The 16,576-nt window shown below is 31.4% G+C and overlaps 1 protein-coding gene across 3 annotated transcripts in view; it reads left to right on the forward strand.

The window, feature by feature from the left end:
• NCAM2 (neural cell adhesion molecule 2) overlaps window positions 1–16,576 on the forward strand; it is a 140,529-nt gene that overhangs the window by 111,112 nt on the left and 12,841 nt on the right. The window contains exons 15-16 of one of the 3 annotated variants that reach the window (XM_087937531.1): window positions 1,934–2,114; window positions 8,483–9,314. In XM_087937531.1, the coding sequence (XP_087793657.1) occupies window positions 1,934–2,114; window positions 8,483–8,592 (291 nt within the window). In that variant the 3' untranslated portion in view covers window positions 8,593–9,314. Of the gene's footprint in view, window positions 1–1,933; window positions 2,115–8,482; window positions 9,315–16,576 lie in introns of those variants that run through there. The other 2 variants (XM_087937532.1, XM_087937530.1) reach the window with 2 other exon arrangements.

The following is a 16,576-nucleotide window of genomic DNA, read 5'->3' on the forward strand; positions in this document are numbered from 1 at the left end:
CTGGAAATCTCCATATTTGATTGACGCTGATCTGATTCATTGTGTGTGATATGATGTATTTGTATTTGACATGACAATTCATCAAAGTTTGGTACAGTGCGGGGAGGCGCGATTATGAAATGCATGTGCTCCACACAGGAGAATTGTTTTGAGAGAGTGTGCCACGCGCAAGAGTGCACCGTGTGCAAGAGTGCGCTGCATGCAAGTGGCTTTGTTTTTTTTCTCCAATTTATTTGTGTCCTCCTCATTGTAAAAACGATGGTCACCTTATAGTCTGGCTTACAGGTGCTTTAAAAAATGGAAAAAATGACATTCCATGCCTGTCCTTTTCATTAGTTAGAAAATACATTTTTGTACTTTCTGTATTTGAAGGTGATGGTAATGACAATGGCAGGTTTACATTGATGTTGGGCATTTCAGACATGGAAATAGGATTTGCAAATATAGCATCACAGTGGTAACCCATAGGCATCATAGTTTCTCATAGTGTTTAGTAATTATTACCAGAACATATGAGACTTTGAAGCAACAGGATTTATAGTTAAGCAATGTAAATATTTTGCAACCTCTGAAATAGTGGCTGAAAATTTATCTTCTTGTCTATGTATATACTACACACCTTTTATTGCAGCATATGAGTAATTATAAACCATGTTTGTGTAATCAAAGACCAAGTAATACTCAAGGACTAAGAAGATGAATTAAGGATATGATATAAAGTGTTTTCAATTAATTTGTGCAGATTATAATAAACCTATATTACAATTGCATACCAGAAATTATTGAGTAATTTTTGCCACCTGTGCTTTTTGACATCTGTGCACCATATTTTTGCCACTACCTAGATCCGACCTTTCATATGTATTAATTTCTTCCTTTCCATAGATACTATTTTAATATAATGAAAAAAAAGTGTTATGAAATAAAAATCAAATATTTTCATTCTATAAATCAAGACAGTATGATAATGCTTGTGTGTGTGTGCTTATGTTTGTATATTTGTTTGCCATGCATCAGGTATAACATAAAGCCCTTCGTGGCTTGGGATCAGGTTATCTGAAAGAACGCCTCTTGCTGGTCACATCTACCCACACCATTAGAGAGGGGAGGCAGGGAATGTTACGGGTCCCATCCCTGAGGGAGATACACCTAGTGGGACCCAGAAGAAGGGCCTTCTCCCTGGTGGGTCCCTCTCTCTGGAATATCATTTCCCCATAGATTAGAATGGCCACCACTCTAACACTCTTTCAAAAGGCATTGAAGACCTGGTTTTGCCAGTGGGCCTGGGGAACCCAGAATCAGATGTAGCCCATCAAATGGCTAATGTGATCTGCTGTTGTCGGGCAGGGGTGGGAGTTGGGGGATGATTTTTTATTTTTTTTTATTTTTTTCCAGATTTTGTTCTATTGTAGTTTATTAATTTATTTGATTCTTTTGTTAGTTTGTATTGTTTTTAATTTTTAATTTTAATTTTATGTTTTTGTTTTAAATATGATTTTACATTGTGTAAACCGCCTCGAGACACCTTGGATGAATATAGGCGGCAATATAAATTAAATAAACCAACCAACCAACCAGTGGCTCACACACCTAGTAATGAATTAAAGATGAGACCTAGAAAGTTATTTGGCTGTGTATATAAATAAGTTGATATTTGAAACAGGAATATTGTAATTTCAGCGTACATACATAACCACTTTGTTGCCAGAGAATATACATTTTGTTCCAAGATCAAATACTTAAGTAAAAAGAGTCTGGGTTTTTATAACCTAGTTTTAAATAAAGTTTATAAAGATTTAAAAGTAGATGACTCTCTGTGCTCAAAAAGAAACTTGTCATAATGCCTGATTTGAAATAATTGCAAATCAATATTAAAAGTATTCATTGTAAATATTAGTTCACTATAATTTCAATTACTGTTCAAACTTTACAGAAAGATAAGGAAGAGCAATGGCAAGAAAAAAAGGTTCATGGTAATAAAGACTTCATTATTCTTGAGCATTTGCAGTGGACAATGGGCTATGAAGTGCAAATTACTGCTATAAACAGGCTGGGATATTCTGAACCAACTTTATATGAGTTCATCATGCCACCAAAGCCCAATATTATTACAGGTAAGTTAATTTTAATATGTTATCTAGCAGTTACATCTACTTTTAGTTTTAACAGAGGTTAATATGCTTTTTAAATTCTTTTATAAATTATTAAGGCTTTTCATAAACTTTGTTTCTGACTGCTGGTAGAATAAACAGATAACTCTTTATTGTGTTTTACATGCTAATCAATATATATCACAAAAGGCTAAATCATCTGTATACAATTTGCTAATTATAGTCTTTTTTAACATCAGCATTTTAGAACAATTTTTGTGGCATTTAGATATAAATTTTATAAAGAGATTTTCCAGAGCTGGAGAGAATGATACACAACTACTAACAGTTTTTGCAGAAAAAAAAAATTGTATGTGTCCTCATTCTACATGAAGCAATATTATATGCACAAAGCAGCATGTGAAATATTTTCAGTTGGATGTGTTTTGTTTAAAATAGCTGCCTGGTATTAAGCATGATATTGGAAAACTGCCAGCTAGGCTGAATGGAGGGTCAAGCTAGGACCTTACTTGGAGTTGCTGCACAGCCTCTAATGACATAAGCTTGACCTTCCCCAAGAGCAATGACACTTTATTTTGTTGTTTCCAGGGGAGGGAAGTAGTTTGGTGAGATTCTTGTAACATTAAGTTACTGATTGCAGCTATTCAGTGGCTCTGGTTGCTTGTGTCTTACACATAATGATATTTAATGACATTTGATTATAAAGTATTAACATCTTTGCCTGTAAATTAATTATGCTACCTACAAAATTTAGATTAGGTTTTTGAAATGAAAAAAGGACATATTTTCATGAATAAAACAACAAAAATAAAATCTTAGACATGAAGTGAGAATTAAATTTCAACAGCATTCAGTAGCTAGAAGTAGGACAACATAACTATTTATGTTTATCTTGCAATGATAATGTTGGTGTGGTAACTTTAATTGCAAGATACATTGTGACATTTAAAACACCACATCTGAATTTTAGTCAGATTTGAAAAGCAGTTGTGAAAAAGTGAATTGTGATAGCAATGGTTAATACACATTTATTTTTTGAAGTGCTAAAAGATTATATTCTTAAAAAATTAGTCAATGTAGAAAATATTACACCAAACTGACATTAAGATGCCTAAATCTACACAAATCTGAAAACTTCAGAAAGCAGAGATTGCCTGATGGATTTATTTGCTTAGTCATTCATTCATTTTGAGTTGTCATTAGTTTCATTATAATTTGTGACTGCCCTCAGTCTGGATAACTTTTAGTTAGCTCTCTGAACCATTTCCAGTCCAGATGCAATTTGGATATAGTCTAATCCTAGTCATCCTCATCTTCTTCTGACATTTTGCTGATATATTATGAGGTTAGCCAGAAATCACGGGTTTAATTTCCTCTGGACAGAGAAAAAATAGTATTTTGCATTATATCTTTGCTTGCTTGATTGCCTTCATTTGTATTGCAGATGACTTGTGGAAATTTTCTGAAAGGAAAGGAATATCTAATAATTAAACAGGATTATGTGGCTGCTTTAGCAGCTGTTTTTGGCTGTCTCTGTATGTATTAGCATACAGAATTATTTTGCACTGTTTTTATTTCAGCAAAGCAGTTACTGTATACACACAGATACACACACAGAAAGAAATGGATGTGCTATTATTGTAAATCTGAAAAAAAATGAAGTTATATTGCCAGCAGAGCTTTTTACAATATTATAATATACATTTGAGATCCCATATATTTCTCCCTACTGTTTACATCAATTTGGGATTCTTTGCAAGACAGATGTAGGCTTCAGTGCTACCGGCTTCAGTTTTAACAGGCATAATGGTTCATATCCTTTGATATTTTTTTTCTTTGCTTTTTTGCTCATTTGCTCATATTTGAGCTAGGCAGAGTCTCAACTTCTTTTGCTATTTATGTTTTGGCAAGACATACTGGCAATCACAAATTCAATAAAGAGTGGTGCTGTCTATTAATGTATATAACTGATATTCATATACCAAACATGTAAATCAGAATCTGAAAAATGTTAACCATATAGACTTAACATTTAAGTTTCACAGAAAATTTATATAAGATTAAAACCAACAACTTTTCATAATATATAATAGCAATTAACTAGCTGTAGGATTAGTAGTATTAACTGTTAACTAATATTAACTATGGTTGAGAGACTGTTTCTCATAATTATTTTTTAAAAAAGCATGCAAGAATTAAAGAGAGAAAAATAAGATAAAAACTGGAATGACTAGAAATCTGTGTTGCTTAGTCAATCCTCGGCCAATTTTTTAATTGATTGGAATGGCCTGATGTGAAGAAAAATATTTAATTCTATGTTCTTCAAAAGGATCTATATTCTATATATGACAGATGGTTTTCTTTTCTTTTGGAAGAGTTGTGATGGCTGGTGATGAAAATCACTCCACTCACATTATAGAACTCATGCTGGCTTCTCTATCTATACAGCTTTTTTGTGACCTTGATAGAGAAAAATCTTGATTGTCCTGCCAAATGTTACTACTGTCTGCAGATTCCTTTTAGCAGAGTGATCCAGGATTCAATTAACACAGACCACCTGTAGATAGATTATATGAAAGTATTCAAGGGAGGCTCATTTCTTCTATGAATTACTGGAACTTGCTTCATTTTCCCCCAGTTTCTTTAAAATGCTTTAAGAATAGGTATTCATATGCACAACCGAATCTATTTGCCGATGTTAGATGAATATAAATTTAATAAAGGTTTTTCTAAGATTCTTTCAAAGTTGCTTTTTCAAAAGGCAACTGGATTTTGTTTTGTTTTTTGAAGACATTTCCCTTCTCATCCAAGAAAAGCTTCACTTATTTAGAATTGAAAAAGTTTCTTGGATGAGAAGAGAAGCATATTCAAGCATCTTTGGGACAACCATGACCTGGATGACTCTTCATAGATTTTTTTTGGTTTTAGATGCTTGAAACATCTAAATATTTAAAATGGTTAGCTTGTTCATTTTAATGATTATTTTATGATTATTGTTTATGATTATTAAATAATTGATTATTTACCAAGATTATTTACTAAGTGACCTCTTGAAAAGTTTTCAACTGTACCATTTAGTATGGCTTTTGGTTCAGTGTTGTCTTGTTCTATGGTATACTTCCTCCACCATGCTCGGATTCCTTTTCTAGCCCAACACTGTTTTGCCCTTTTCCTGGGAATGTTTATATCCATCACATGTTCTTTTGGTGTTGGTTGATCCTTTTCCCCATTTTTGCCATTAATCTTCAACTTCTTCAGCAGCCTTGTTTATCAACATTGCCATCTGTGAATCTAGGCTGCGGGTATGGGAGGACATTCTACCTGCCTAACTTGTCCCTTTTAAACTTGCCAAAAATAATGAACATACAAACCTGCAGGTAATTTGAGGAGTATTTGTGTGACTTAAGCTGCAAACCAATCTGATCACCAATAAAACAAAAACTAACATACAGAAAACGTCTTATTTTTATTCTTTCAGTCTGCAGACGGATGGATAAAAAATATACCTGTCAGTACCATTTTCAGATAACAGCTATCATATTTCCTATCAGCTATCTTCTCAAAGATACAGAGATTCCTCTCCTCGTTTTTATTGCTCTTTTTCTGAATATATTCCAATGTTTCTGACAATTCTGTGATTGGGCCTCCCGCAACTGAGCATAATAGTTAAGATGGGCTTTGACTAAAACAGAATAGAGCAAAATGATAGCTTTCCATGACTTAGAAATTATACTGTTGTTGCAGATTCGAATTGCATTTCTATTCTTTGCAGGCATTCTGCTCTGCGTGCTTATCAACTACTATGTCAAAATCTTTTTTACAAATGCTATTACCAAATCTAGTATCTTCACCCTGGGCCATTTGATATTGTTCTCTCAGTGATAACTTTCCACTTGATCATTTAAAATTCATTCTGTTACTTTCAACCCATTCCTCCCGCTTTCTCAAAATATTATTATTATTTTTATATTCTAGTAGCTTAGCTATTTTAATGAATTTATTGGCATCTACAAATTTATAATAAACCTTCCATTTCTTCATTAAAATAATTAACAACAGAGTTACATTTAAAAAGACAGAACTTTGATTAACCAGTAACTACATCACAAGTTCTAGGATACTACAGACCTGGCTGTTTTGCTCTTCTGTTTGGGTGGTTGACTCATTATGCTATCTCATTATGCTATGAATTAGTTTATTGCCATAAGAGCATGAAAGCATTTCAATAAAATAGTTGCTGTATTTCATTTATTTCATTTATTACACTTCATTTATTAATATTTCATTTATTATACTGATCCGTTGAATGCTATTTTCTGGATATATATTTTTCACGGGTACTTACATGTATGGCATTCAGCTGTGTTCGGGTATTTTCCCACGTCATTGTAGTTGTGCTTTTAAAGTTGTAGCAACGTTTCGGCAGAATCTCATCTGCCATCATCAGGCTTCTGTATTGTGTTCGTCTGTGAGTCAGACTTTCACAGCCATTTCAGTTTTAAATTTGGGGATAGCCTATTGCTGTGCCAGAATGGTTTTTTTCTTAATCCTGATTGGTTGGGAGTCTTGGTCTGTGTTTATTGTTCTTGGATTTTGTTGTGTTCTGCTTGATTGGTGTTTCTAATATCTTCTGTCTGTTTTGTGGCTTTTTTGTCTTGATTGGCTGGCAACATTGTGTTCCTGTATTGGAGGCTTTTAGTGCGGCTTGGCTCTGAGTAAATGGACGGCTATCATTTATTAGGAAGCTATATTCGGAAGCTACAAAAACACACACACACACACACACACACACACACACACACACACACATATATATATATATATATATATATATATATATATATATTCACAGGTACAGGTAAGCAGGTCTTGACGTGTTTGGGTCTTTTCTCGTGTAAGGTTGAGAGCATCTTGGTAACGTTTCAACAAGGTCCTACTTGCCATCTTCAGGCTGGTGTTTTCGGCTTCGTGCTTTGCTCGTGCATATATATACTGTATATATACATACATATACATATATACATACACACACACACACACACACACACACACACACACAAAGATGCTTATTTATTTTTGCTGTTCATTGTCCTGAACAAATTACATTTCCTTGTTTATTTTTTTTAAAGTCATATATGGGACTGTATGATAGGGATAAAAATCACATATCGCAGTGATTAGAAGCAGTGATCTGAAGCAGTGAACTAACTGCAGTAAGTTACCCTAACTGTAAACCTACAATTCCTATACTTGTGGAGATCAACAGTTTGAAAGTTGTGTATTTTATACATAGGGCTCAATCATATTCTTCAGCAAACCACTTTAATTCTGACCCCACAGAACCCAAACTGCTAACAAAGTTTCAAAAAGAAGAGTTAATAATAGAAAAGGATTTACTTAAAATATATTTGGGTAATGTCATAGTATATTATATAAATAAAAATGATCTTTTGAAAAGCTGAATGATTTTGGTTATCATTTAGCAACTTATGTACAAAACAGAATAATATATCATCAATAATACTTAATACTTTAGGTTTTGATGATTAAAATAATCCTAACATTATTCTGAAATGTGGTCTGAAATAGACATTAAAATAATACAATTATAGCACCAATTCTATAGTAAACTCAGGGATTAAAATTCCTAATTTTAACATTGAGTGTTAGACTATGATCTTCCTGAGTGACTTAATATGCAAATATAATATTTCATTGCCATTGTTAATATGTGCGATTCTGTCGTTTTCCTGCTTGCAGGTAAAACATTTTATAGAATTATTATGTTGTATTAACTCCATGTAACTGAACGTAAATCATTGAGACCAAGTAATTTGTACAGTGAGTCTAGTGAAATATTGTCACTTTTAGTTGTCACTTCTAGTTATCTAGATACTCAGTACAGGTGAATTGAAAAGAGGTCTATTACATTTTCAGTGTCCTTGCTGAACATATCACATGATGAACTAGCTTAAGATGTAAGTAAACTGTAATGATTAAGTGACAGCAAGTGCAGTAGTATGATAATATGGTATTCCTGTTCGTGTACAAGAAAGCAGCCTAATGGACTTGATCTTTCTATTATAGTTCACAAAAGAAATTATGCGGGAAATTATCATACATTTTAACCACTGTTTAATCTGAAATTCATCTTACTTTATAAAAACTTTTCATTTATCTATAGTTTCAGCATTTTATATTAAAATGATTGCTTTAAATAACTGACTAGCATTGTGTAAATATTGCATTAATTATTTTTCTCTTTTTTTTCTTTCTCACTCTCACTCTCACTGTTTCTTTTTATTTTTTTCACATACTTTTTCTCATTTTTTCCACTTTTCAATCCAATTTTTTATCAATTTTCATCAAAGCAGATACTTGCTGTGAAGCTCATAAAGGTGGAATTGGAAGTCAATCACTGCAGCTGAATGCTGCTGGTTTTGTTTTCTTAATAGTTATAAGTATATTGTGTATTTTTTAATACTGTTGATGAACCAAGCCTATGGTGGTGCATTTGTTCTGTGATTTTTTTTTAAATCTAAAATAGTATGCATAAAATAAGATTTTTTGCACTCTTAAAATATCTGTTATGTTATAATAGCACTACAGCAACTGGAGATACTGCATGAATATTTCTCACAAGTGGGTTTTTTTTTTTTTAGTGAAGAAATCATAAATTATAAATTAACTTTTTGGCAGGTAAAATTTTATGTAAAGGCTTCATTGCCTAGAAGCATATTATAACTCAAAGATGACCCCTACCAAGCTAAAACGTCCTTGGTTCATCAGCGTAAACAGTTTCAAATACACATATGTTTGGTTGCTTGTGGTGTGGTTTAAAGTAAAAGATTTTCTTCTCATCTAACTTTTTGCCAATCAATATATAGTTATTATTAGGATTATGAAATCACTTGTATGTTATGTTTAGCATATAGTCAGAGCCTTATTATTAAACATTTGGTTTCATTTAAACTACTATGCATATTGCTGTGCCTTTATGAAAATGTGTTTATATCCGATATCTTCCTTATTACATCATTTCTTTAAATAAAATAGTAAAGTTCAGCCTTCACTTACGTAGCATACAAGCTAATAAATAAGTGTCTTCAGAAAGGTTTCTTCTTCCATTGAATAATCAAATAGACTTTTGCATGCATCTCTATAATATATGTAAGATTATCTCTGCCATTAAATAAATAATTCAAAAAAGATTGTACTGTGATTATATATTAACAATACCAAATAAAGACACTACAAAATATCACTCAACTCAGAGGGAAGCCCAGAAAATATAGGGTCCATGTGCTTATGGATTTTTGGACCACATGATTTTTGCATAATATATATAATATATAATTTATATAATATACAGTTCAAACTTTTGTATTTTTTGCACAAAGAAATACTTTGTTACTCTAAAGTCTGGATAACTTTCCCTAATATTTTTTTGTATTCTTATCACAACATTTCAGACAATTAAATCCTCTAAATATTATAATTATAATATTATAATATTAATATTAATTATTAATAATAGTATTAATATTATAATATTATTATTATTATTTATAATATAAACTAAAGCAGTTTGCACCTTGCATATTCATGCAAACACAAACAAAAAGCTCTTTCTCATATTACAGCTATCCTCTAAATGTTATCATGACCTTTGCTTCAAATGTCATTAAATTTTAAGGCATCTTTCAATGTTACTTATAAAATGACTTGCAAATACATTGCAAATCAAAATACAAGAGGTCAGATTATTGATCTTGTAAGGGTATTACTTCAAATATCATAAACTTTTTTCCTCTATTACCAAGGTATAGACTGTAGCCTAATTTGCTTTTAATATATACATGCAAATGATAATGTTGATAATATAATGTAATTCCCATATCAAAACCTGATAATACATATGGTTTGTTTTAAACAGAAGTTATGTAATAGGGATAATTAGAATATTCCATGCTTCTACCAGATAAGAATAGTTTGATTTTAATTTAATTCTGAACAATAAAAAAAACTGCAGCAAGTCTTGCCTAACTATACCAGCTGTGTCATTAATATTCACTATGAAATAAGCTTTGGGTTTTTTTTTACTCTTTTACAGAGAATGGAAGAATGATGTTCAAATTCATATTGGCCAATGAATCTTACTAAAAATAAATACTTCTGTGAGTTTACTTTTCAAAAGCAAAGTTTTTTATCCATTCCATTCTGCTGGGATAAAAACCAGCATGAGCTGTAATGACTCACACTATTTCATTCCTTTATTAGACTGGCAAAAAAGCAAGCAAACAAACAAATACATCATTGAACATCATGACATTTTAGTAAAAAATAAATGTTACAGATTTACTACTTTCTTTAAAAGAAATAAAAGTTAAACTTAAGGCTTCCACGTAAATTTGTGAAATTATTCTTTACTAACAGTGACTGAAAAAAGGAAAGTTTCAGAAAAGCATTGTCATTGCTAAGCTACCAGTTAAATATATATATATATATATATATATATATATATATATATATATATATATATATATATATATATATATATATATATCATACATACATACATATATGTTTTCTTAAGTTTTTATGGTACTTACATGTATGGCATTCGGCTTTGCTCGGGTACTACTATGAGGTGGGAAAATACCCAAGCAAAGCCGAATGCCATATATATATATATATATATATATATATATATATATATATATATATATATATATATTATATATTTTCTCAACTTTTCGCATGGTACTTACATGTATGGTATTCAGCTTTGTTCAGTATTTTCCCACGTCATTATAGTTGTGCTTTTAAAGTTGTTATATATATATATATATATATATATATATATATATATATATATATATATATATATATGGAAGCCTGCACTCACAAACAAAAAAATCTCCACACCACTAGCCAGGTAAACACCTGGGCAAAAACAGATCCCCCCTGATACCTCCAGCTCAAACACACCCCAACCAGGCACCCAGATGAAACCTAGCTTCCTAACAAATAATAGCTGTCCATTTACTCGGAGCCAAGCTGCACTAAAAGCCTCCAATACAGGAACACAATGTTGCCAGCCAATCAAGACACAAAAAAAGCCACAAAATGGACAGAAGATATTAGAAACACCAATCAAGCAGAACACAGCAAACTCCAAGACCAATAAACACAGACCAAGACTCCCAACCAATCAGGATTAAGAAAAAAACATTATGGCACTGCAGTAGGCTATCCCCAAATTTAAAACTGAAACAACTGTAAAAGTCTGACTCACAGATGAACACAATACAGAAGCCTGATGATGGCAGATGAGATTCTGCCGAAACGTTGCTACAACTTTAAAAGCACAACTATAAATGACGTGGGAAAATACCCGAACAAAGCTGAATACCATACATGTAAGTACCCACAAAAACTTAAGACATTATATATGTATGTATGTATGTATGTATGTATGTATATGTATATGAATTATTTTACATCTCAACATTTTTCAGAACTAGTTTATGAATTTAAAATTAAAATGTATAAAAAATATATTCATTTCTTTTTCTTACTTAAGCTCCAATTCTCTTCAAACTTACACACATTGTGTTTACAGGTAGTCCCTGATTTACAATTACAACAGGGAGCAAAAAACATCATTGTCCGCGGCACAGTCATTTAAGAAAGGATCATGTTATCAATTTTACAAGTTTTTCGATGTGCTTTTTTTAAAAAAAACCCACTATAGTTAACTAAGACATCACATGGTTGTGACTTGCAAACTTCTCAGCTGGCTTCCCCATTGATTTTGCATGTGAGAAGCCATCTGGGAAGGTTGCAAATGATGATCATGTGACTATAAGCTGTTGTGACCCTTGTAAATGTGCAATGATTGCCAAGGGTTCAAATAATCATCATGTGACCATGGGGACGCTGACTATTATAAATATGAAGATCAGTCATAAGTCACTTTGTTCAGCACTGTCATGACTTCAAATCGATGCTAAATGTTGATTGTTAAGCAAAAAACTTTCTGTACTTGTAAAAACAAGCAAAAACAAATTGCACTGAATTCCAAGGAGCTGGCTTCTGAAAATGAATTAGAGCATTTTAAAATATGCATAGAATTGTTCTTCTTCAGTAGAAACACACTACTAATTTTGGTGATTGAAGGAATTTATAGTTGCATTTTTTAAAAAAAAAAAAAGAAACAAGGAAAATAAAGCTAATTAATATAAAACTTTGGGAAATTTTTCCATGGACACAGACTTGTACTGTATTTATGTTAAAGAAAGGTTAAAGTGAGAGATTTGAAATTAAATATGTATCTTTGGTATTAGGGAAAACATTAACCTATTTCAGATTATATTTGATAGATATTGCATACAGTTTATGTATGGGATTTTACTTTTTAGTTTGGGAAAACGTAACTAATTCATAATAGCAAGAAGTTGTAGTGTTCAAGCAGCATTATAATTCTATTTTATCATGTGCATGTTTCTTTAACAAAATGTAGATAATAAGGCAGAAGCCATACTATTAGACAGATTTCTAAAAATTGAATATCTTCAGAGAAGAAGCAGAATCTATAAGACCACAGGAAATTCTGCTCCCGAATATATTTCACTTCCACTAATCCATCTTTGTCCCAGTTAATGGTAATCCATGACTATTGATCACTAGTAATCATTTCCTCTTCTAATTTTCAAAGTGGGTGGCTAGGCAAAAACATCTACTGGGACAAAAATGCAACACAAAGAATCTGAATTAGGTTGCTCACCTTATATCTTCACCATAGCAAATTTTTTTGGTAGCAGGCTTCAGGTATTCAGGGTTCCTTTCCGATTCCATAACCACCAAATGGCTTTTTCATTACTCTAATCATGACCGTTGCAACTAAACTTTTTAAAACCAACATAGAACATTATAAAACCAATAATATCTAGTAGTTAGGGTTTTTTTTTTTTCAACAAAAAAACAGGAAATAAAGAAAAGCAATTTTTATTTTAAAGGTGATTGTTGTATCTGTACCTTATGTACTTTGATGTTCTCTCTCTCTCTGAATGTGTATAAGTACACTAATACAGAAACACACATGTTCAATGTCAACTATTTAGGGATAGCACTCAAAGTTATTGTCTATCTTGCAGCTGCTACTAAAATATCTCAGTGCAAATAGTTTTCTTCTAAAGATACCCAGTGACCAGAAAAATTAGTCAGTCAGAACAAACAAGGATAGCATACAAATGCATTCTAACACCTATATTACCTATAATCTTGGAATATCCAATGATAAATCCAGATAAATGATAATAGCAAAGAACTGGCCCAGCTTTTGGAATGAAGAGGAGAAAGAAAGTCTGGAAATATGTGAATTAGAGCACTAAGCGAATTGAGAAGTTAGCTGAGAGTTGAAAGATGTAGATATGGAAGAGAATGATAAAAGATAAAAGAAAGGCTTGAGACAGAAGCGGCATAAAGATGGCACATATTTATCTTGCCATTTCCCTATAACAGTTTCCTATAAGTAAAAAGTAATGGGTGAATTTTAATTTATTTAATAAAACACTTTAATTAGTAGGTTACTTATTCATTGAGATTGATTGCATAAACATTAATAAAAAATAGTGTATAATGTACTGTCCTTATATAATGTGGATTATATTATTTAATTAATTCTAGTAATTAACTGCCTTTATTATTAATCTTTTAAAAATACTAATATACAGATGAAGCAATCTCATTAAATGTAGCATTCGGTCTCTAAGTGTCATATTCATCTTAATCCAAAAGAAGACTGCAGAGCATTCTAATCTTTGGAAAAAAATACCAGCCTGAATAAAATGATTGCTTAGGTCAGGCATTCTCAATCCCTGGGTTACATTACTGGACCGTGAGCCATTCAGAACTGGGCTATGGAAGTGGTAGGCAAGTGCGTATATGGATGTATTTCCAGAATTGGGGAACTCTGACTTAGGTTACATTTTAATCTTGAATTTATTAAATTAACTTTAATTAGAATGGCAGTTTCCTGAAACTTATTTTACTCTGAAGCTGGTTTATTTTAGCACGAGACCACCTGCATTCTTTTTCCTCTCATCTGTACAAAGAAAAAAGGGAGAAAAAAACTTTATATTCAAACTTAAATCCAAGACTCACTTGTATGTACTATCATTGAAATAGAACCCTGTATGAGAATAAGAATGAGGAAATGAATGAAAGACAACAGATCATTTCTCATATTTAAAACATTATTTAAGAACAAAACTCTTCAAATATAGAATATGTATATTTAAAATAGTTTATGAAGTGTACATTTTTCATTTAATTTTTGTCCATGTCATTCTATGTTATTAACAATCACAAATGTTTACTGTCATGTATGTTACTTTTCTTAAAGATGTGCAAAATGTATATGTAAAGCCTCTTCCTCAATGTAATGTCAAAATATATGTAACTTTATGAATATTTTTCATTGCATACTTGCTTGGTGTCAGTTTTCTTTTATGTAACCTTTTTAATTTGGAATCAATAAATGTGATATAACATCGTTTAGTACATTTTTTAAAAAAAAATTGATACCACATATTGGTAGTATTCCACATTTTTTCCACATTATATTTAATTTGCAACATTCTTTAAAAATAATAAAAAGTATCAAGATCAACCCTGACTTGTCCAAAAAAATAATTTTAAAAATACCAAAAATTGTTTTATTATACTATATTATGTTTCCTATCAAATTGTATAGTCTTTCTTGTGTTTTAAAAAAATGAAGCTAACATTGACTGATAATTAAAAATTGTATTTACCTGAAGGTTAAAAACTCCAAGCTGTATCCTTTAGGCAGATTAGTTGTCTTCTCTTCTTGTGTTGTTTTCTTAATGACAGAACCAATAAACATAAAGCATAGATCAATCAGTATGAGCTTCCTACTGCCTAGATCACAGATTCCCAAATTTTATGCTAATAGGTACTGTAATTTTGAATGTTTATTAATCAAATTTATACACCACCCATTTCATTATATAAGAGACTCTGTGTGATTTACAATTAAAGACACCATAAAAACCATATAGATTATACAAAGTTTAAAAGACAGAGAGAACATAACTTGACATGACCAGTCTGATAAGGTGGCTGTTCAGCAGTATAAGGTTAGTAATAAAATATTTTTTAGTAGAAGCTGAGCAGATAAAGTTACTTTCACTAACACAGTTCCAAACATTCCTATGCCAGATATGCTACTATCTCAACTTATCATTCTCTGACCGGAAAAGTACATTTCCTAACAAAAGTCCAGACTGTCCTTGTTCTATTTTATACTATATGCTAAAATTTTATATTTAGTTATAGCTATCATTTTTATTTCATCTATATCCAATCTCTTGTGTTGTTGCCCTCTCTCTCCCTCTTTCTTTCCCCGCTTTCTCATTGTCATTGCTTTTATCTGTATCTATTTACATATTACATGTGTGTCCTTTTATAATTTATGTCGATCACCAAACATTCTTGCAAATAAAAGTTATAATTATGCTTAAGACTGATTGTTTTCTTTGCAGCATATTAGTTTCCCTTTAAAAAAACAAAACAAAATACTTAAAGTCATAGATCCTGGCTGGTGTCAAGAGTAGTCACTGTTGGTTACTTATAATAGTAATACATTTAGTAACAATTTTTGAGGAATTTGTGATTTTGTTCTCTTCAACAGGATGATATACTAATTATTACTCTTACATTACATTGCTCAGATTATTCCTCATAAACTTCTATTTTTAATATTATATGGATGCTAAAATGATGGAATGTGTATCTTGATAAGACACAAGCTCTTCCCTTTAGTATTTGTATTATAATATTGCATCAATCACACAGAGCAGGATTTGTCTCACAATGTCAAATGCATATGTTCCTATTTGCCTCCACTTCCTACGTTGACATCCATAATTTTAAAATATGTATCCAACTTCATTAAATAAAAAACATCAGTGTTCCTGAAAGACTCACAGACAGCGCTTAAAGTACAGTTTGCTTTAGCCTGTTTATAACTATTTGTCATGTAATAATAATACAACATTAACTAAAGATAATGTCACAGATCACATAAACAAGGAAAACTTCCATACATTGCAAGCCTGGTACTCCTTCTAAATAAACAGTTCATAATTAGTTCAGTTAAATGCACAGAGTCTGGTAATCAGTATAAATGAAGAAAACTACCCAGAAAATTCTTGTACTTATACATAGCTTCAGAAGGCTTCCACTGATTATAAATGCTACAATCAATGAAGCTTTTGTACAGTTAAAAAAAAATATACAGAATTTTAACCACTGTTGATCAAACGAGTTACAGAATTGAGAAGAACCTACCTAATATCTAAGAAGTCATTATTTTTTTCTTATTTGTTTGCAGAAATATACTGTTTGCAGAAACTATGCATGTATGGCATTTCAGT

Source organism: Pseudonaja textilis, chromosome 7 (assembly GCF_049901715.1).
Source record: "Pseudonaja textilis isolate UNSWEBS1 chromosome 7, rPseTex1.2, whole genome shotgun sequence".
Lineage (NCBI taxonomy): Eukaryota > Metazoa > Chordata > Lepidosauria > Squamata > Elapidae > Pseudonaja > Pseudonaja textilis.